The sequence below is a fragment of the Astyanax mexicanus genome, chromosome 12 (genome assembly GCF_023375975.1).
Source record: "Astyanax mexicanus isolate ESR-SI-001 chromosome 12, AstMex3_surface, whole genome shotgun sequence".
Lineage (NCBI taxonomy): Eukaryota > Metazoa > Chordata > Actinopteri > Characiformes > Acestrorhamphidae > Astyanax > Astyanax mexicanus.
This window is the reverse complement of record NC_064419.1, coordinates 20,683,448-20,707,597: the sequence shown is the minus strand read 5'-3', so window position 1 is coordinate 20,707,597 and position 24,150 is coordinate 20,683,448. Positions and strand designations below refer to the sequence as shown.

Below are 24,150 nucleotides of genomic sequence, written 5' to 3'. Positions count from 1 at the left end.
CGTGCTCAGCTGGCCAGCGTCCCTCGCGCATCTCGCTCTCCGCACGCGCTCGCTCGCGCGCACTCACTCTCTCACTGACACGCAGCGCGAGCGAGCGACCGACCGCTCACTTCTATGGCGGTTAAAAGTTATCCACGGTCGTTTCCAGCAGACCGCCGCTGACCAGCCTTTTGTAGCGAAGACTTCTCGTGATTTTTAGGCGTTTTCTTCGACACAAACCCGATTTTCCCCCTTTTTGACCGCTTAGGGGTCAAGTCTAGTTCGGGGTCGATGTATATAGACGCGTTTAAACGGGCTCTTTTTCAACGGCTGAGCTGCCTGAGGAGAATGTGTGTGTGCCAGAGGCCATGCAGGTGAGTTTTAATTTAAATACTGGTACTACGTGAGGGTGTGTGTGTGTGTGTGTCTGTGTGTGAGAGGGAGAGAGAGAGAGAAAGTGAATGTGTGTGTGTGAGAGTGGTAGATGGTAGTGGTAGCTAGGTTAGTTAAGATATATGATCTAAACGGCAAAATTACAACTTTCTACACTTTTCTCTCAGAATAAAGTGACTCAAATACACCGAATTATGCTAACAAGTTATTATAGTTATTAGCTCATGTTTTATCGAATTATAGTTATTTGTGCTATTACTGGACACAGGTATTCAAATGAAAATAAATTTTACATTAATTACAACCTTCACAGCTAAGTTATAAGCTGTATTAAAAACAACTAGATTTAGTTTGTCTAGTTTAGGCACTACCAGTTCATTGATCCAACACCAATGTTGTAATTGTAATAATTATCTCTGCGTACCGAAGAGTGGAGTAAAATGAATACTACTAGGCAGATATAATCTACCTCTACCTCTGATATCATGGAAAACAGAGCAGCATGTCCTTGTGTATTAAACAAGCTTTATGTTCAGATCGTCCTGACATCCTGTGATGTGAGTATTGAGCATGTACACATGTTGATGCTAAAGCGATACACAGCTCTGGAAGAAAATAAGAGACCACGTAAAAATTCTGAGTTTCTCTCATTTTACCAAATTGAAGACCTCCGGAATATAATCAAGAGAAAGATGGATGGATCACAAGCCATCAAACCAAGCTAAACTGGACATTCTGTTGTGTTGTATCATTCCTCTCTAGTCAGTACAAACTTACATTTTTGCACCAGGTGTGGCATAAAGTTATCCAAAAGCAGTGTGTAAGACTGGTGGAGGAGAACATGCCAAGATATATAAAAACTTGTGATTAAAAAGAAAAGGTTATTCCACCAAATATTGATTTCTGGACTATAAAAACTTTGTAAACATTAACTTGTTATCTTTGCATTATTTAAGGTCTGAAAGCTCTGCATCTTTTTTATCATTTCAGCCATTTCTTATTTTCTGCAAATACATGCTTTACTTGACAATCATTTTATTTGGGAAAAATGTTGTCCACAGTTTATAGAATAAAACAACAATGTTCATTTTAGTCAACCATATACCTATATTAGTTTCAGAGAAACTAATTCAGAAACTGAAGTGGTCTCTTGATTTTATCTAGAGCTGTATATTTAATGTACTACCAGGTCACTGATCCAACACCAATATTGTAATTGTAATAATGCCCTCTGTGTATCGAAGCGGTTATTCATCAGTTTACTAGCTATATCTCACATACAATACTTGTGAATGCAGTGGTCTGGTAATGGTGATGTAGTGTGATGTGAAGTATAGGGGTGTGTGCTTTAGAACACAGCCATTGGTTTTAGTTTTAAGCTATGATTGGGATTAAATTAATATGAGGCATTTGATTACTTCTCTATTGCACAGGTACTCCTCTGAGTTTTTTCCCTTATCCTCTGAGAAAATTACAGGCCCAGTTTCAATCTCTGCTGTGATCAGAAGACTTTCAAAGACTTTCACTGAAAGCTACCCTGATGTACTCTTTTAAAAACAAATCTGTACTTGCTTTTCTTAGTGTGCATTTAACTGACTAGAGAAAATGAAGTACTCATTTTACTGAATGCTGATTAAACTGTATGAAATGAATCAAGAGGGCAGGCCATATTTCTTCCCATTTATCTCAATATTGAAAGAGAGAAGGAGAGAAAGTACACACCCTGAGCGAATTGGCTTGAAGATAGAAGATTATAATGCAGTATTGAACTTTCATAATGTTTAATAAACTGAAAATGGAAAAGTAACTGAATATTGAAACACATATTGAATCACGGTGAAATCGAGCATGTATTACCTTACATAATTATCACCAGCTGTGGGAGCTCTCTGTATTTTACAAGTGAGTGATTGTTGGTGGGAAGTACTTATTTCCACATCACTTAATGACTGATGTGCACCAGGTGTGTGAATCAGGTGTGTGTATGTATGATTGAGAAGAAGGTCTATATCTTGCTGTTACTGTTACCGTGACATTATCACTGTGTTTAGGGTACTAGTCCTGTCATTGCAAAGTTATTCAAATGCAAAATTATTGTGTGGTGCTTTTGTTTTAAGGCTGGATTTAAAAATCCAATCAATCATCAATATAATGATCCAGTATTGATTCCTATGAACCTGAGATGGATCAATGAGACAAAACCTTAAATAAATTATAAATTTAGCACAAATGTGTTAAATAATCCTCTGATCCTCTGAAAATCTCTTTTCATATTCGAACAAAATCTGTTGTTGTAATGAACATTGAATCGCAGTGGGATCTTGTGAATTGATTTGCAAAATCAGTAGTAATACCCTGCTCTAATGTGTTTGCATAAAAAAAACATTCAAAAACAGCATTATATGATGTACTGGGGCTATTAGCCAGCTCTCTGTTAATTAATAGATAGTTTTTATGCTCATGTTTATTTTGTTTCAAAATAAAGTATGATTTTATTAGAGAAATAAAAAGAGGTCCAGGTGATGGTTAAGTGTAGGTGTAGAGTGTAGAGTGTTCAGGTGCAGTAATCCACGCACCAGTGGAAACAATACAAATTTGCGCATGTGTATGTACGCACACGTATGTATGTTTGCACTTGCAGGGTGCCCTGTCCTGTCCTGTACCAAAGTGATGGATGCTGTGACCCTGACTTTACCGTGTGTTGCTGTAGACTGTAGGAACGTTCAAGGTTACATTACTATAATGAATCATTCATTAAGTGAAAAGAAAAACAAAGACAGATCAGCAAAGAAATAGAAAGGATGGAGAGAGCTGATCTATCTTGACACCTAGGACAAGCTTGTATCTGTCTTTCTGTCTCAGCATCTAATACTGCACGAGTGAGTGCACTCTGATGGACGTTCATATTGCTGCTATCGTAAGCACAGTGTCATAACTCTATTTCAGCTTCTTCACTGAAAAGCAAATAGTTGCATGATGGATAACCTGCTGTATGTGGTTCTTAAAATAAAAAATGGCAGTGGTCACATATTGTGATAATAGTGCTTTGAAAGCAGTTTGTTTTGTATTGGTTTTGCTATTTACTGTAAAGCGGTTGTGAATGTAATCATGTGACAACAGGTATCAAACATACTAAGAGGTTAGTATGTATGTGTAACTAAGCCTCTGGTGATTTTGTTTGCCATCCAGGTGTGACAGTTTTCTTACTGAGAAGCTGTGTTACCTAATACAGTTAAATTGGTAGTCAAAAAAGACTATAGCCCCATAGTCAATGTTTCTTTCTATCTTGGCGGCAGGAAATACAGGTGTGCCACTGACTGATTAAAACCCTGACAACAGTTAGCCACCCAGTCATATCTTAGCTATGCAGGTGCGCCATGCATGTTGCGTGCGATTAGTTCCACACACAGATAAACATGCAGCTTGCAAGACCATCGCTTTTACCTCAATATTAAACTGAGTAAAGAATAAAATAACATTTCTGTTTCCTCAAATGAACTGCTGGCGTTCCTCTGTTGAGACACAAAGTACTGCTAAGAGCCAAGATAAGAGCCAAAGTCTGAATGCGCCTTCCTTTTAAAGGAAATGGCAACTTGTACACTAATTGGTTTATTTCACGTTATGCCTAAAACACACCCATGATTATTAAGAGAATTAGTTCATGCCTTTTAAGCATTTCGAATCGTGCAGGTGTATTTTTTTGCTCCCTCACTATACAATGTATCACAATATGATAAAATATTGTCATATTGCCCACATCTAGTTACATGATTAATATGTAAGTTTCCTTGGTAAAACAGTCAGCCTAGTGCCAAAAATGGCATAAAAACGTTTTTGGTACTTCATTGAACCCTTTTGCTAAGAGTCTAGTTAAACATGAGGAATGCTTTTCTCCTTCCATTAAGTTTTTTTTATTTTAAAGATGCAAAGCTTTGTCACGACAGCATGTGTAATTGTTCTGCTTTGCATTCTCTAATCCTCTCAATTTCTGACATCAAACTCATTCCTGGCAATTAGTTCTAAGTCTTCTTATTGTAGTCTGCTGGCCATTGCTCAGTGTGATCTTTATTTTGGCTGATATGATATATCAGCATCCTCTGAAGAGACCATTCCTTTAGCTTTAGTTCACCCAACAGGGTTCATGTGTTGTGCCTGCCCATTAATTGACTGATTATATGCAAGGTGCTCACCTCACCTTCATACATATTCAAGGAGAGGTTGGGAAGGTGTGATGGGAGAGGGAGAGAGAGCAAGGGAGAGGAGAGAAAGAGAGAGGAAGATGGTGGGATAGCAGGCTGCAGTTTACCCTTGACAGACTAGGGCAGAGATCCACTGACAATTCTCCATCTGTGAGCTCGCTGGATTGTCTCCACTATTATTGTTTGCTCGTATCTCTCGTATTCCAGGCCATTAGTCTCTTTACAAGCCTTGTTTGTCCTGATGGAATTAATCATTATGTTTGCACGTACACCAATGGGTCAATATTAGTTTAATTAAGCCTCTGATTCAAGCTAAGATATGATCTCAGTTGAATTGTTATGGTCTGACTGAGGTCAAACTGGATGTAAGCTAGAGTGTGATTAGAATATATGATCCACAATCCTAACAAAATAATATTTTTATAGGGAAAAAAAGAGTCCACTAAGTCCACAAATACCACTAACTGATGTAGAACTATTACATTATGTGTAATATTACATATTACATACGAGTGTATTTTAAACAGTAGAAATGTTCTTCACACTTGCACATCTTGCATTGGTTTCCTGGACTATGATATTAAGCCTTAATACAACACAACTGACTCAGTTTTACACCATATGCGTTTGTAAATATTATTATTAATTTGGTAGAAAAAATAGTGTAACCTCCACACCAAGTCCTATGCTCTTGTTAATAGGACTAGAAACTCTATACACTTTTAATGTGTTCCCTGTCCACTTTTGTTAATGGAATGTAATGGCAGCTTTAACGCTTACAAATAAGCTTGTCCACTGTGGGAGGTGTTTGCCTTCTATAATGTGTTTCTGGTATATACGTGACACTGTGAATCAAGGAATGTTAAAATCCTTAATACACAAAACTGTCTCATTCATCCATCTGTCACCCACTATCCAGCTTTACTCAAATTCACAATGCCTTGACACATCGCCTTGAACCTCACCTACAACATAACACCTCACAATTAATGCAGGTGTATGATTATATGTTCCCGATTATATGTACCCTGAGATAACACCTAATGCAGGTTTATTGTAAACGTAACAATTGGATATATATTTTTTTGTCAGATTATAGTCAGATTATACTGGTGTAAACAAGACTTTAAATTAATATTTAACCTCTTATGGAGTTTTACAACTTTAGTTTGCAAAAATGTGTTCAGATCCACAGAAGAAGCAGCATACCTGACCTGTCAAATCCCAAACTCTAAATCTAGACAAATAAGGTGCAACAGTGTAAGAATTTATAAATTCCTTTAACGTCTCAGCCAACATTGATAAATGTTGCTGCACAAAAGCAATCAGTGCTCCGCATCGCTTTGAACCTTGTTTGTTAATGCAGTTCATTGAGCTGAAGCTGCATTTAGGCATTATCTTGTTCCTTATCTTCCAACAGTTTAACCTGCTGGTCAATATCTTTACTGTTCTCCTTCTTTCTTCATTATCCCGACCAAATGGGCCTTGACATGTCTGTTGCTTGGAACCACTGCGAATATAAATCGGAGTGTTGATGGATGGCCCGGGATGCGTAGATATTGATAGCAGAAGGAGCGACCCCCCGTAAAATTGTTACAAGCTGAAAGAGCCACACGCAGCCTTGAGGCAGAGGCTTGTGTGGTGGCCCAGAAGAGGGAACAGGAGGAGGGGGGTGAGGATCAATATCAGGTGACAAGGAGGAGAGGAGCCAGCGAGAGATGGAGATAGCCAGAGAGAGAGACAGAGAGAGAGAGAGGTCCAGAAGGAAAGAGATGAAGTGATTTGGAGGGAGAGGAGCAAAAGGGCAAATGAAAAGGAGACGAGAAAGGGATGAAAATATGTACGGGAGAGAGAAGAGGGAGAAAGAGAGCAGGGGACAGAAAAGGGGGAATAGAGGGAGCAGGATGATGAAGGAGGGCAAGAAAGAGAGGAAGAGCGTGGGAGGGGAAGAGAAAAGGAGGGAGGCACAGAGGGTCACCTTCAGTGATTGAGACTGATTCAGCACAATCTCCTCCCACTCGGGTTACTGCACTGTGACCTAGCAGAGCGTGCTGGGGGCTATATTGGGCAATATGGCAACAATATAACATCACAATACTTTTTTCTCAATATAGAGCACATAGTAAGCTGTTCTGCATTAGTATGAGGTTTAATAAGCAACAAAAATTCTATTGAAAGTCATTGAAAATTTTTTTTTTATTTTTTACACTATAAGGCACAACTAAAATTCTTTATTTTTCCCGAAAATCCTCAGTGCGCCTTATAATCCAGTGTACCTTATGTATGAATCTTAGCAGTAAAGCCACCCCGCTAAAGTGCAGCGTTATAGTTTAGTTCTATAGTTTATTTCTCCAGCACAGTGCTTACTTTTTTGCCGTTCAGAGGTGAGTATTATCCTATAATATGGCTTCAGTTGGAGCACTATACATAGTAGCTTTCAGCTACAGGGTGTTCAGAATTTTTCACGCTGATTCACGTAAGGTTAGGGTAAAAAGCTATCATGTTTGTGTTATACAGTTAGAAGAATTAAGTAAAAGTAAAGGGCTTTATCAAAAAAGTGACTTGAGTAGAAGTTGAAGTGCTAAAGTATTCCATTTTTTGTAATTAAGTATTGCAAGTAGTTTATTCTAAAATGAAGTACTCAAGCACAGAAAGTAAAAGCACAAGTACTGTGTAGTTATTACAGAAAGCAGTGGAATGTTTTCAGAGTGAAATGCAGAAAAGGGAGCAGCGTGGTTTTCTTACAAGATCAGGTTGATTTTTTTATTTGCTCAATGATGAGGAGCTTCAACCAAAAATATGTAGTGAGGTAAAAGTGGAAGTAGGAGAAAAAAATACTCCAGTAGACACAGACACAGCATTTTAGTACTTAAGTACAGTAGGGGAATACTTCTATTTCCTTACATCTCTCTTTACATCTCTGATTAACTGTAAGAAATATAATATCTATTTAATAATGTAGTGTGTGCTTAGCAATGACACATATTTGTGTGGAGACCTAACATTAGTTTTGAGATGTGATTTTTTTTTTTTATTTGTACACACTGTTAGCATGGCACTAAAGCCAGGCAGCCAGGCCTGTCTTATTAGATAGGAGTTAACAGAGTTAGAAACAGCATGGCAGTTGGTTGTTGTGTTATTTGTGCAAATAACACAGCATTGTTATATGCTTTGCCCAGTAATTCAGAGTGAGGAACGAATAAATGGCTAGAATTTGTCTATGGGACACTACCAGCAAAGTACAATTGAGATAGGTAGGTGTATTTTTAGAACTGTTCTGTTTACACTAGTTAAAAGTAAAAAATCACCCCAAGGTTTGTTCCAACTGCCTAGGGGCCTTCCCAGCAAAACCCTGGGGTGGATTTTTACTTTCTGGGCCTTAATTCTAAAACGTTTCTCGCAGTGCTGTTATCCAATCAGAGGTGAAATGTTTGCATGTATGAATTTTCATGAGCAAGGGCAGAAATCCTACCACCCCATCCCTCCAAAGACCCTAAGCACCATTGTACTGGATCACCAGAGCACTTTTTTCTCACAAAAACCAGCTCACGTGGCATTCATTCATACAAGAAACCACAACTATGAATAAAACAATGATGGAATGAGACCTTTAATCAATTAGATATATTATAAATACTATTTAATATGGTAAAAAATAAAAGTAATAAGTCATGGTAATATGATTTTATTGTCAAACAATGTTTTAAATGTTGATTTTCTGTAGAGCTGTCTGCTCAGTTTCTCATTAGTATGAAAGGGATTTTTGCACACTTTTCACAACGTCCTCTAAGAAAAATTGCATATGTGGGCGGAGCATGGAGCGGCCAATATAGAGGAAACAATGCTGATGCCCACAATATTCCCAGAGACGCTTATAGTGACATAACTCCTACAGGGGCCAGTCCTTTCCTCTCCTGTTTCAGCCCTTAGCCTCCATCCCTTCTTATCCCTCCATACCTTGCTTACACTGCCTGTTCTCCCTCACCTCTTCCTCTCCTCTATTTCCTCTCATCTCTCGTTTTTCATCTACGCCCCATCTCTCCTGAAACACAAACCTCAGAGTGTTTACAGTGCGTCCTCTGATGTCGCGTTGTTCTCCCTCCTGCACTCAGATCTCTTGTCATTCCTGTCGTCTCACAGCTGTTGTGCCTTTTGTGGCACCGTCATTTCACGTTGCCTTGTGGCGTGTGTCGCAATTTTTTCCTGCCTTGGCCATGCTTCTCTTTGTTTTTTTCTTTCATTTCGTATTTTTCCCCTCCAGTTTTCTCTATCCCTTTGTGTCTGTAGAGCCACTATCTCCTATTCTCTCTCCTTCTGTCTAGTTTTAAATCTTTATCCGTCATCCTCTGGTTCTGGAGTCATTAATCATGACTGGCTGTCTCAATTACCTCTTATCTCTCTCCCGTAATTAGTTCTGTTTAACTAAGCCCATGTAAAATCCAGACATATTAAAAGCCTTTGAGCTTTTGATCGCACCTTGTCAGTTTAGCATAAGGTTGACAAGCTAAATAAAGAATATTTTATGTAAAAAAAAATCAAGGATGTATAAAATTAGCACTTCCTCTACAGCAGCAGTGGCTGAAACAATAAAAGCGACAGTACTGTATAAAAAGACAGCCTACTGTAATTATACAGTAATCATTAGAAGCTCAAACTCTTTAAAATACACAGTCCGTGGTGACTGATGGTGACTTTTTCCTGCAGTAGGTTTAGATTGATCCACAAAATTGATTGACATGAGCTTTTCCTCAAGAGCACCTATTTTAGTACAATAATTATTTAGTGTGTACTTTTTCATCCCACTAGCACTAATCTTTCATTTTAAAATCTGCTGTGGACGGCCGTAGTGATTCAAAGATATGAGTTAAACCAGGTTAGGATCAGCAATTGTTCTTTTACCAAAAGACTGGCTGCCTTTGTCTATGTACATTTCAAAGACCATGTGACTGTTGAAAGTCCATGTGTAGCACTGCTGAGGTAAATAATGGTTAGAATCCACCCTATTTTGCATGATGACAAGGAAGGAGACATTTTTTCTAGGTTAAAACCACAGTGATAATAAACATGCAGAATGAGTAGGATAATATACTCTGCTATTTACAGGGCATCCCAGTAATTGGAAGAAAATAAAATTGAGCTTGAACAGTGGTTTGAACAAAACACAAAAAGATTTCAGGGTTGAGGATATCCATTTAGCTTGAATCTGCTGCCTTATAAATAAGAGAAACCTCCACGCCAAACATCCATGTGTCTGCTCTAACCATTTTATTGAGGGTAAACCAAGACCACAACATTTTAAACCAGAGAAATGACTCGGTTCTAAAACTTGAGGTTTACTGGCTACACCTTCTCCTCTTGTGCGGATAGATTAGCTCCTAAGATATTGGGCCTTATTTTAGTGATCTAGTGAAGGTATCGTTCAACTGTGTATCATGCAGCTAGATTAAGGGTGTGTCAGTGTGTCTTTGGTATTGCGAAAAATATGGCTTGCGTAAGCATAGGTATGTTTTGGGCGTAGCGTGAAATAAACCAATCAGTATGCCAGTAGTCATTCCCTGTCCCTGTCATCAGTGTGCCACTAGTCATTCCATTGACTTGTGCGTTCACACTCTGAAGGTACACCAGCAGCTCATTTAAGGGAACAGCAATGTTGTTTATATTAACTATTCTGTTCATTGTTGAGTTAAAAGTCGGGTATTGGGTTCTGCATTACGTCCGTGTGTGTCTGTATAACAAACAGGGGTGTACGCTCGCTGGTGGACATAAGTTTACTAGCTAGCTATATAGGGGTGTGCCATATTATATCGTACGCGATAATATAGCCTACATTTTTGAATATCGTGAACGATATTATACCCTGAAATATCGTGCCATGTCGCACACCCCTAATTATCACATCAGGGTACTGCTGTTTTTTTACTGTTTTTATCAAAATAAAAATGCACACTGTTCTAATTTCCCATTATAAATCTACTAGAGATTATTTTACTTTAATCTTGGAAATATGGAGATATTTGAAGTGTAGTATTAGTATCACAACATTCTGGATCATTGACTTCTATTACAACTCTGAAAAATCTTTTTTTTATATCTTAGTTAAGGGTGTGCCATATCATATCGTATGCAATAATAAAATTTAATTTTTCAGATTTTAATTTTTTTGCAGTTGTCATGGTGTGCACAGAACGCAGACAGGTACAGATACTGTTAAAATGTTTATTAAAAATAAACAGAGGTAAATCGTTGGTCGGTACAGAAAAACAGGTAATCACCAATAACAGGAGCAACTTAGACAAAACCATACCATAACCATGAGACAGTCCAGAGTTCATACACGAGATATCCAGCAGCAGAGATAATCCAAGAGGCAGTAGTAATACACAGTCCAAGTCAAACACAGAAAATCCAATATCAGAGGCAAAGGCAAAAATCGGCGTCGAGAAAACAAAAGGCAAAGTCATACACAAAAAGAGCAGAGACAAGAATTCAGAAATGCTTTGTAAAGAGGTAGAACCAACAATACGTGGCGTGGGTGTGTGTGTGGTGTGCTCTTATATAGTGCCAGTAATTAGTATTCCGGACTTCCTGGAGGAAGCAGGTGAGGTGTCATGTGATCAGGTGTGTGTGTGTGATGTCAGCGGGTGATGCGTTCTGGGTAGTGTAGTTGTTAGACTGAGAGCCCCGTTAGAGCTGGGTGTGGAAGGGACAGAGGAGCTAACAGCACCAGACATGACACAGTAGTGTATTCTTAATATTTTTTAAGTGTTTTGTCATATCGCCAGGAATATCGTTATCGCGAAAATACCATGAAATATCGTGATATTATTTTAGGGCCATATCGCACACCCCTATAGCTATATGGCATCCCCACATACACTGTAAATATCTGTAAATAAGGATAAATAGCCTGTAGCACAGTTGGGTTAGCATAGCTAGCTACTTTGTAATCAGTGTCCACAGCAGTAGCCAACTTCAGACTGCCTTCAAATGAAATACAATACGGCCTTAAACCATTTAACATGAAGTGACCAAAAATTCTAGGACAAAAATGCGAAGGAAATTAACTCTTGAAAGTGGGCGTGGCAGAAAAAAGTGGAAAGCAGTTCTGAGGTACATTATATGTAAATGTGTGACTGGTGTAGCACTTCTAAGGTAGTATAAATTGTACTTTTGTTTGTATATCTACTTTATTTACTTAATTGTAGCTTTGTTATTTCTGTGTCTTTCATTTGTTCAATTTTGGAAAAGGGTCAAAATTAATAAGAAACTACAAAGTGCTTTGCCCATGTTCATTTCAGTGCATCCATACTATATAGATTAATGATGTTGTTGCAGCTAAGTAAAACTGATCAGCAATATTAATTGACATGAGTACCAGGGTTTGTACATACGGTATATGTGCGTAAGCACCCATTTTAGAATGAGAGAGATTTTTGATGTTTACTTTTTTATCCCACTGGCATTTAATCTTTCATTTTTAAATCTGCCATGGTTGTCCGTAGTGCATTTGCTACTCCAGTGCCCTAGATCCAGACAGGAATGAGCAGCAGCGAGGGAGTTTCATCTGATGACCCCATGACCAACAGTGCTACTGGCTGATGACCAGATACAAAGTTACATGTGTTAATACCAATATCTGATCTTACAGAATGCAGCAACCTACAGGCTAAAGCACTGAGGAGTGCATACGTGCACGGTTGACTGCGACAGACTGGAGGTCGTTGGTAAGAGAAGACAGGTTGGCTGACCTCCAGGCTTTTCCCGTGGAGGATGATGTAAGATTAGGGTCAGAGCAGTCAAATACAGGTTAGGACAAGGCAGGGACATCGACTTTGTTTAAAACCAAGCTATTACAAACCACTGGGCCTATTGTGAATCAGGGTACATCTGGTACCGTGTTACGTTAGTATTTCAGCTTAATTTGTTGACAGATTATTTTAATGCAGATGTTTTTTCATCAGTGGTCATTAAAACACTGTTTAGCTGAGATTATAGGTTACAAGCATGTCATATATACTTAAATATTAATGTCTTCATGTTAAATACAGGGTAAGCACATGCTCATTCTAGAGTTTTCCTATGTGTTTAACAGTGTAAGCTTCTGCGTTCTTTAATTTTTATGTTGGAATGGTGTTCTTTTTCATGTGAAAAAATGCAATATTGATTAAAATAGAAAAGCAAAAACAAAAAAAAAACTATAAAATTATATTTTCAAAACATAATATTTCAATATCTTTAATAAGAGAGGATAGCATCTGTATCACTCCCACACTGGACTTGTTTGGACTGCATAAGACTGCATAACCCAGGTTATGTTGCTGTAAAATCTGGTAGTATTATTCTACTGCCTCTGTCCACATCCTTCATTTACTTCAGGTGATGCTACTGCTTATTCAACTTGTCCAAAAATGCATGTGTAAAGCATGTCCTTTGGAAGTGACTCAAAGTGGTTTTAATTACACTTCCCAACCAAAGAATGAGCGAACAAGCAAGAAATATCAATTATTGCTTAAAGCTGCTTTTCAGTTGCCTGTTGAGTCACCAGACCAATAAATGTATGTATAAAACATCAGAGAGCTCAACAACTTTTAACCATTCTCACCTGAGAGATCTCTAAATCCATAAAACATATGGACTGTCACTTTAAATGCAGCCTTTCAATTAAACTTTGTTTCTCTTCCCTTTCGATACAATTGTAACTTGAATTGGTGGAGTCATAAACAAACTCTATTTCTATACTGTATTTTCCCACAGAAATGTATAGAAACACTTAAGTTGGCCAGAGACTCTGGGGGTTCCAGAGGCTTGAGGATCCTCAAGTCCACACAGAATGAAATTAAAAAGCATACTGAAGAGACCAGTTAAGAATAGGCTAAATCAATATTTCTGACAGACCCTTAAGAAAATGATCTATCCCTGTGCGCACCCTATAGCAATTCCTTTATTCTCCAGAACTCATTAGTTCTGGTTATGACCGGGGCTCGCCTTAGCTGTCAGAAATTTCCCTCACTCTCCTGCAGTAAGATCAAAACAAACACACAGGCCTATCTGAGATCACATATCAGCATCTGCTTTAATGGGTTTGTCAAGACCTATATAAACATAGACAGGAAAGTAAGCCAGTCTTCGCTGATCCCCTTTCGATTTTTTTTGCCAGCCTGCATGTTCAACACCAGCATGCCCACATAAGAAGTTAAATGTCCCATGACGTGCACTTGATGTAAACATACACTGCATGGTAAAAGTAGTAGGACACATCTCTTAATCATTGAACTGAAGAATCTGTGGTTCTAAAAGCATGGTAATAGGACACTCTGTGGTGTTATAGAAAATAAGAGGTATTTAGGCCACACCACAGCAACTCAATCACAAGGTGGCAGACCATGTAAATTTAGGGTCACAGAGTACTAAGGCTCTTAGTACATAAAAGTTGCCAACGCTGTGCTGAGTTCGTGGGTGAGTTCCAAATTGCTAATAATACTAACTAGTTTTTAAATATAAAGTATGTAGTATGAACATGAGTGTCAAAGTTGAATGTACGCAAATATCCAGGATACATACTCAAAACCATAAACCCTACAATGTAAAGTGAAATGAAAAGGGGAAATTCACTCACGTCTAAAACAATATTAGACAAAAATGGTGGGTAACGATGCAAGTGCAGTGGAAATAGTAGCTAGAGAACTAGCTGTGGCGTACTGTATGTTGACCTCACAATGCTGCATCACTTCCTGTTTCCTTCCTGTGTCCTGTAAAATTAGTAAGTACTAGGGCTGCACAATATTAGAAAATTTAGACATTGCAATGTTTTTAAAAACCAGGGTTATTCCACCAAATATTGATGTCTAAACTCATAAAACTTTATAAATATTAACTTGTTTTCTTTGCATTGTTTGAGGTCTGAAAGCTCTGCATCTTTCAGCCATTTCTCATTTTATGCAAATAAATGCTCTGAATGGCAATATTTTTATTTGGGATTTGGGAGAAATGTTGTCTGTAGTTTATAGAATAAAATAAAAATGTACATTTTACTCAAACATACATCTATAAATAGCAAAACCAGATAAACTGATTCAGAAACTGAAGTGGTCTCTTAGTTTTCCAGAGCTGTATACCGCGATATTAAGCAATGCAGGACCCATGACATTACCAGTCTCGCATGCTGTCTCGCGTCAGAGATCCGGACCTACCAAGAGCTGAGTCAGAGCTTTAGAGTCAGCCGATCACTCAAAACCCGAAGAAAATAACAAAAAAAACAACAATCGCCCATTTAAATGGCCTTTTCAAAGGTAATTAAGAGTGTGTTTCTGAGATTAAACGTGTGATTTTGGCTGTAACTGGAAATATCTGCGCAAAACTGTGCTGAACTGAGGTGAACAGCTTCCGACATGTGCGTTTACAAGCACATGGCCAGCCATTAGGGGGCTATGCAGTTACCTCGTGCTTCTCAGGCAGCAGCGGGTCTCTTACATAGAGGCAGAGACAGCACGTCCTGCAATGTGACTATTGTGACGCAAACGAGCTAACTTTAGGGAGAAGTCTATTGGCTTTTATAAGCTTTGTAAACACATATATATATATAGCTAGGTGTGTGTGTGTGTTAAAATGGTGCGGACTTGTGACTATCCAGGCTGTAGCCACAAAGATGTGGCTGATTCTCCGCAGAGTTTTCATCGTTTTCCTGTGACTGTGACATTATTTCGCACTTGAAACAAGTGCACCAGGATTTGTCGGCCACCCTGGGTATCGCAGCTCCAGCAGTGGCTCCAGTTTCATCTTCCACCACTTCTCTGTCCACCCTCTCTCTTTCTGCCCGATCTAATTCCATTTGGCGAAGTTCAACATCTGTATACTCGGGTTCATAAAGATATCCCCGTGGCTCTGAGCGGTGATCAATGTTTTCCTCGTCACTCTCGTAGTCAGACATGTTCTCGAGGCGAGAAGTAAACAAAGCGACCCAAACACGTAGGCTAGCTGTCAGGTTGCAGCGCTGCGCGCATTGATATGGAACGAGAGAAAGTAGGACCCAAGTGATTTACGAGGCGTGACTTTTGCAGGGTTAGTTTTTTGTGATGTAAATAAATCACTCTTTTGAACACGTACTGCTTTGGGAAGAAAAAGGAGTTATTTTCCTGACCCCAGCAAACATGCCGCACTACTTTCGCTTTGACCTAAACTGGACAAGAACTCGGCTCACAGGACGCTGTGGGGGGTAAGTCAGTGTGGATGCACGACACTGGTTATGATGATGCCATACAGACTCATGTCAAAAATACCGAACTATCCCTTTAATACAAACAGATATAAAAGATTATATAAAAGAGATTATTCTGCTGCTGTGCTGTAAACTTGTAGCAAAAACTTAATCTCTGTGCTTTTTCTATTTTTTGTCTTTTTATGATAGATGGAAGAGAGAAAGTGACTTACAAAAATCTAAAAGTTCAAAGTCTTTTAAAGTGAAGCTGCTACAGGTGTAGTGTCTCTGCTGGCGCTAAATAGAGCATTAATACTTTCTGTTTACTGTAATGTATTTGATATCCTTTATTTTTAGCTTGTTTTATGTTTGCTTGTTTGGTCTAATAGTGTGATGTGGGATTGTATACAGCTTTTTCATCACACTCACAATTTTATATAATTTTGCAAAAATCTGATTTCTTTATCCTCTTTTTTTTAGCCCATTTTACTCCTATTTACTCCTTTTCATTTTCACTCATGCCCAAGCCATATGATTTATTTTTCCTTACAATCATCTTCTTCCACTTCATCAGGGCAGGTTTTTATGTATTTTTCTACTCACTTTAGCTTTAGCGGTTGTCACAATTATTTGAGGCATGTGTTTTTAAGCAGAAATTAATACACCCCTCTCAATAAACATGTTTTGTTTATCCATTACAAATCCATTACAGACAACATATTCATCCGGCTGGAATTGTGAAAAGGTGGGTAAGGGAGCATGAGACATCATTTTTACACATGGATTGTTGAGCCCAATAAAGTATGTTTCCTGTAAAGGATTCCATAAGTGATTTTCACACTTTATACCAAAGATCCTGCTTACTAGTTATCAGACTAAATTTTTGACTGCTAAACTGCTAAAGCTAAAGTGAGCCAAACAATAAAGGAAAACAAACAAATCCCATGGCTTGGGCATGTCTGAAAATAAATAGTAGTGAAAAGGAGGAATAAGGGATAAAAAACTAGGATTAGGAAATCTGATTTTTGCAAAATGATATGTGTGAAAATGATGTCTCATGCTCCCTGAACCATTAGTTCACAATTCCAACCTGATGAAATATGTTTCCTGTAAATATTTGACATACTTAAATCTTATTTCAGTGAACAAAACAAAAAAAAAGAATGAGATGGCTTTTATGATGCAGCAACACTTCAGGGGACTGTGATTAAGATTAAACTCAAACTGTTGCAGTGAAGGTGACGGAGCATGAGGCGACTGCTGTGTGACATAGAAACTTCCAAGCTCAGTCTGTGACACAGATCAAGCCTGGCAGTTGTTTTTACAAAAGGACAGGGACAAGCAGACTGTCACTAAAGCTGACAGTCTATCATTTACAGAGACATGCTGTAATGAGAGGGGTAACAGAGTACGTCCTGATGGGGAGATGTTTGCATAACTTCAGGGCCAATCTGGGGTGGGCTGATAGAAATATTATTAGGGGTTGGTTGTCACAGTTTTCTTTTTCTGTCTCGTGTCCCCAGAGAATAACCAAAATATCAGCAAATGCAATATCAAGATCTCAGATACAAAGAGACATGTTGAATGGTGCAAAGTATTTTGTGAAATTACTTAATACCCCAAAATCCTCATGACAGTCATAACAGCAATACAAAGCCTCACTCAAGAAATGTTTATCTAAAGACTCTATAAACAGTTATTTACACATAGATTTTCACTAAAATGGAAATGTAGTCATTAATTTAGACATAGGTTCATATCATAACTGTCGCTTAACAAAAACTTTGATTTTGCATGTTTGTTTACAATAATGTACATTTTTGAGTTGTTTTGTATGTTGTGTCAGAACAATTATGTTTTTGTGTGTCTGCTATAATATATATCTAGTACTCAAAATTAATTTTTGAACCTTTTTTGATACTCGATATACTGTGTGATCTATTTTGTGGTTCTGTAGTTTTGGCATGGCTTTAAATTTTATTTTAGTATGTAAGTAAGCAAATTAATGATCATTTTGGTAGTCGACTAATCTGATGATTATTTTTTTGATTAGTCGAGTAGTCAGCGATTATTATTCCATCTCTAAAAGCGATAGAAACGGTTGAACATTAGATTTAAAAGCCATTTAAATGTCTAGATGTTGTTTAAATGTGGAAAATACTGACATTTAGTGATTAAATATGTAATCTATTGTGTTTGGGCACTTTTATAGACACAGACTAGTGAGCCAAATTACCCATCTCTCATTGCGTTCTTGTCCCCAGCACTTGTGTAATGCAGTACTCAAATTAATGTTTAGTCAAATTTAAATACTCGACATTGTTGATTATATCGACTAATTCTTGCAGCCCCAGTAGTATGTAGTAATGTAGTATTGTCAGAAAGCTGAATGATGCGCTAATGTATTGAACAGTGTTTGAAGTCATGGGGCTCTATTTTAGGGCGTGTCTATATGTGTCTGTGGTATCGCATGGGCACAAAAAGCAACATTGTTTTAACGGCGAGGGTGCAAGGTGTGAAAATAGACTGTTGACAGGGTGTTTGGTAGCAACAAGCATCATGACGCATATTGCGTAACAGATTTGTCAGAATTAATTGCCTTTTTAGGGAAGTATTTCAGAAGTAGCTGAAAATTTCTGTAAATAAATTGCCTTTCCCTTGCCTAGACAATGACTTGACATATCTCAAAAATACAGTTAACTGACATTGATTATAAAATGATCTTAGTAGAGTGCCTCTGTCATGACTGGTCATCTCTAACGAATCAAAGCTATTATTTCCCTGTCTCTCTCTTTCTTCACACTCGTATGCCCTTGCAATGGCTGACAACAAAATAATTCAATTAGGCACGCTCTTAATTGAGCCGTTTTGCTTACACCCACTCTCTTTAGTGATATCTTTAGTGATCTACTCAGTGACTCTATTAGAAATGCAGGCAGAGGTTTGTCCTTGCTAAAACCCTGACTGGACGTGCCTTCACAGAATGCCTAAACAAACTAATTAGTGGCTGAGAAAAGGTCCAATTTGCGATCTATTCAACTATTGCCGTTGAAGCGATTATGCACATTAAGCACCCCACTTTCCCTTTAAATTAAAAAGAAAATTTATAGCAGGCCTTTTGTGTGAAATGTATTTATCAAAAGATTAAATCTGAAGCACAGATAAAGCACAATTCAGATTTTTCCAGCTATAGCAGGACATCTGTTACAATACTAGTTTCCTGATTCTAGATTCCAGATTTGAGTTTTGTGAGTTAAAGTTCAACTTTTAAACTCGTTTCATGTGTGTGATGCTGCAGCTGCTGCATTTATCTGCAAGCTTCTTCGTTTAGTTTTAATTATATTTGAGGGGCAAGGGCATCTCTTCTTTATCTTTCTCTGTTAATTAAGGCCACTCACGGAGCTAATAAATGCTGATTATTTTGGGAAGCTTAATTAGCGCTATACAATGAAGAGTAATTGACTTTATTCATATCATATGCAACATTCAGACTCTCTAAAGCTGTCTAATCAAACAGTGAGTTCAGCATTCACCTGAAACATTCACGCAGCAGTCTGAGACTAATTCATCAGCAATGCCTGATTGAGTCTGTGTGCAAAACATCCATTCCGTGGTAAACAGACAGGGCAATTTCAGCCATGATAAATATTGCAGGAGACAGAGGCTCGTGCCGCACATGCATTTCTTCATTATCTGTCCCAGGGTATCGAGTAACACTACATGTGCCTAAATGGCTTCATTCACTCCTGTGCATAGCCCCCAGTGCTAGTTATTCATATTCTCATGAATAAAACGGCAGAAATGTGCCAGGAATAGAGCCAGACAGCTAAAAATAGCCTTTATCGAGAGTTAGACATTACAGATAGATCTAAGGAAAGGGCTATGGCGAAGCCGTGCCAGATTGTTGGCCCATGTGTCGGTATGAGATTTCGCTGGTGAGCTTGCCGAGCACAGTGGGGGTGGGGGGTGGGGGAGAGAAAACAGATCGCAAGGCCAGGGGGAAGGATGTGTAAACGGATATAGAGTGGTCAGCTCTTTCCTGACCTTCAGGGTCAGCATTTTCAATACAGTGACCTTTCTAGCAAAGGCAGTATGTCAGTGAATGGTCGTTTACCTGCAGCGTCCGGACCTTTCTAAACAGAGACAGAGTGCGGTCATTTGGGTAAAGGTGTGTGAGTTACATAACAACAGCCGTCCTCGTGGATTTTAACATGATAGTGGAGCTAATAATATCAATATAATAGCAGAGCTATTTAGGATGATAACAGTCAGAAACTGTACAGTGTAAAGAATATGTGCCCATAATCAGAAACGCTAATATGTGTGAGTGTGCGAGCAATAGGGCAGTAAAGTGAAAGACAACATGCTGAGCTTACTCAATGCAAATCTGTGATTAATTTTCCCCGTCAGCATGTTTGGTGTACGACTCTGGAGATGACACGGCGGGTTTTCATCCTTCTCCAAAGAGACGCAGACTTGACCTTTTGTTATAGATACAACGCCTGAAAGCCAGGCTGACAATTCATGCCGTTGTGCATGCGAAGCATCTCCGTCTGGAAGCTTTCACAGCAGTCAAACTAAAAGATGCTCTTAGACAGCCGAGTGTGGAGAGAGGAATTAAACAATTAATACATTTCCCAAGCACTCTTCAAGAGTTCAACACATGCAGCTGGATTTAGCATTAAGCAGATGTACTAATTAATGAAATATTAATTACAGTATTTAATGTCAGTTATATAATATAACAAATTTTAGTTAGATGAGATGACAAACGCTCATGTTATAATAATAAGCCTCATATTATTATATATTATATTATTATAAGAGTGGTATATAAATGATGGACAGTAATGACGTACTTACCCTTTCAACAAAAAATACTGGGCCCTATTTTAGCGATCTATAGGCAAGCCGTCAACCACGCACTGCGAGCTTGATTTTTAGTGTGTCAGTGTGTTTTTGGTATTGTGAGAACGGAAATACATATGCCTAGCGTGACTCGAAATGTGCAAAAAGGCATGTGCTAATTCTAAATTAATCATGGGTGTGTTTTTGGGTGTAACGTGCAATAAACCAATCAACATGTCACTTGCCATTTCCTTTAAAAGCCAGGTGCGCTCTGACTTTGGCAGATTGCTATTCTAATGGTGCAGCGCTTCTGCACTCCTCAGCACGTTCATGCTGTGAACGTATGTAAACAGGTCATTTTCAGGAACAGCAATGTTGTTTTATTTATTATTATGTAATCTATTATTAATGTAAAAGTTGGGTCTGTGCACTGCTGTGTGTTCTTTTGTGTGTGTAACGACAGCGCACAGTGCCCCTTCTCACCAAGATAGCAATAAATGTCTAAAATTTGGCGCACCTGTGTTTTCCTTTGCCAAGATAACATTAGGCCAGAAATTTCCCTGAACACACCTCTACACCACACCACACCCATCAGTGTAGATATATTCTGAAACTCCCTCACTATTTAAACGACGCTGACACAGGGCATGAAAATAAAGTGTTGACGGGGTGTAAGATAGCAATAAGCATCGAAAAGACGCCTTGCGCATGGTGTAAGATATGGACTATTATCTTAATCTAGACTCAGTTATAAAGTACCAAAAGCGCCTTAACACGTTGCTTCCATTTTCAATTTAATTTAAAGGTTAAAGGGATAGTTTGACCAAAAATTTGTTTAACATGATGACATTGTGATTTTTTGGATGATGTGTGTTAATTAAATAGAGATATTTATTGGAATATTTTACCTTATATTTATATTTAGTTATATTTAACAAACGAGATCCGTACTTTTAATCCAGTACAGCATTGTATATGTTGTCCAGCCCTGCAGTGTGTACAATGACATGCCAAAAATCTCGGGGCACGTGCATTGAGTCTCATGATTTTTGCCATGTGCTATAGAAGCTAAAAATCAATGCACTGAACTGTGGGTCGTGCATGTGGGACCTGCTGAAATTAAATGTACAGTACATGTGATTTCTCACAGCCAGACACTGCCTGTTACAATCTTCACCACCTACTTTACTGTCCACTGTGGGTGGCAATTCCCAATATACACATGACATTGATGATTGGCAAATGTTAAATGCGTACACATGTTCATGTTGTTTCCTTGCCATGAGCATGCTGGCCAGTGTTCATCCTCACTCACAAGATATTACATCACAACCTATACAGGTATAGCTGTTCCTAAGCCGTTCCCTGAGATAACACTTCATGACCAATTTACATACTATACCGGCTATCTCATGACATTTAGCACGTCAGTGTGTTAATACATTGTATAATTTTTCAACACAATCCAACACAATTATAATTCTAATAAAGTAGTGATTTAATATGACTTTTCAAATAACATTAATATTGTAACCCTAAATGTAAATAGCATGATTTATAATAGAGCTGATTATGCATGCATGGTGAATGAGCTCCATTAGCAACACACATTTAATGTCAATGTTTTTGAGTGTATGTGTGTGTGTGTGTGTGTGTGTGTATGTGTGTATTTGCTGTATGTAAACAAGTGTGTGTGTGTGTGTGTATGTGTGTGTGTGTGTATGTATGTGTGTATTTGCTGTATGTAAACAAGTGTGTGTGTGTGTGTATGCAAGTGCTGGAGTTATTCTAACCACAGAAGGCTTCTCAGTGGGACAGCAGAAAGTGGGGAAGAGACACAGAGCATGAAAAATGGGGTAAACAGTGTGTGTGAGTGTGTGTTTTGTGTGTGTGTGTGTCTCTGTAGATATATCACTAGCCCAATGACTTTCAGCTCCCTTACCGAATCAATCCAGCCATTGACCGTGCTTTAGCTCAATATCAACCCAACCAAAATACCAACAGAGCAACGTGCTTATCGAAAACGTTTTCAGGGCCATGTGAATGTGTATATCCTTGTGTGTGTGTGTGTGTGCATCCAAGTCCTCTGGCTCTAGACACCTGAGCTTCACTGCTCCAAGGTCATACCCAGGATTCCTTCTCTTTGTGCCAGTAGCAGTCGGCGTGGTGCCTGGCTACATCTATCTCCATCTCCACAGTGAGAGTAAAAAAAAAACCCTGTCGTCCTATCAGCAGCAGGACTGCCAGTGGGTGGGGCCAGATAAATGACCGATCGGCCAATCCTTCAAGTGGAAACAATTAGTCATGTCTCCTCAGCCTCTCCACGCTGTGTAATTAGCCTCATTAAGCCTGGTGGGTAGTCTTGCTCGAGGGGACACGCACACAGCATCCGTTACTGTGGTTACCCCCCTGTCCTGCGGCCACACGGACCCGTTGTCTCCATCCCACGTGTCTCTATTCCTCGTTAAGTTGAATTCATTGATCTCCAATTAGAACATATTGGATCTTGTCAGTCGCTACAAATCACAGTGAGGGACAATCAAAGAGAGAAGTTGGGCTGAAGGCAAAGCTAACGGCACCATGTTGCGTTGAAACAAAACAGCTGTCCTTGAGTGCTGTAACAGTTTGAAGATTCCTAAAAAAAACTCACCCCACCAGGTACATGTAGACTCAGTGGATGGAAGCAGTGGATAAATGAGGGTCAGAGTGGTCAGTGGGTACGCCAGACCGAAACAAAATGTATGTAATAAGATTTAAGTTTTTTTTTTTCAGTCCATAAAAAGCAACTGTAATCCATTCCACTAAAAAAGTCAGCATTCAGATTACAGATGCTTTTGAAAAATCAGATGATTGCTTGCGGGATTGCAACATTACATCTTAACAGGAAAAAGAAAAAAAGGATTTCCAAGCATTATGATCCACTTCAGCGTATGAATCTGGAGGCTGAAACAAAAGAAAAATCAGGCCAATGTGATTGTAAAAATGATGGATGATGAAAGAAGGATAGACAGAGTATTTTTTTTATTTCTTTAGTTGCATTGAAATTACTTTTTAGAGGTCACTTACACAACCTGCATTTTGATTGCAAGTCAATAAAATAAATTTTAGTAAAAATCTCATTAGAATTTGATCTCATTTGAATTGAAGTAATAGTGGAACTCTTTTTGTACAGAGGCTCAATATATAGCAATTTTAATTTATTCAGTGGTATCCTAAGATATTTTAACATAGAATAATGTAGACACTATAAAAATATGTTTAATTTATGAAAGGCATTCATTTTTTCCAAAATCTAAAAATATATGGTGGTACGATTTTCCTACAAAATGCGCAGAAATTGATTGCAAAAATAGTTTGGACTATAAAATTCTAAATTAAGTCATTTGACAATTTATGTGTTTTAGTTTGAAAAAAAAAACCAACAAAACAAGCTTTTAATTAGTGTGCTTAGTTCTGGCTGGAATGACCAAAAATGTATATCACTTTTTTTTAAAGATGACGGTTTTACGCTATTATAGTATTTTTTTTTTTTCATTA

The 24,150-nt window shown here is 38.3% G+C and overlaps 1 protein-coding gene across 1 annotated transcript in view; it reads left to right on the top strand.

Annotated features, from left to right (window-relative positions):
• Positions 1-24,150, top strand: part of LOC103038904 (membrane-associated guanylate kinase, WW and PDZ domain-containing protein 3) — a 121,494-nt gene continuing 97,344 nt past the window's right edge. Inside the window, exon 1 of the mRNA XM_022670646.2 lies at positions 1-353. Coding sequence (XP_022526367.2) covers positions 271-353 — 83 coding nt within the window. The 5' untranslated portion in view covers positions 1-270. The remainder of the gene's footprint in view (positions 354-24,150) is intronic.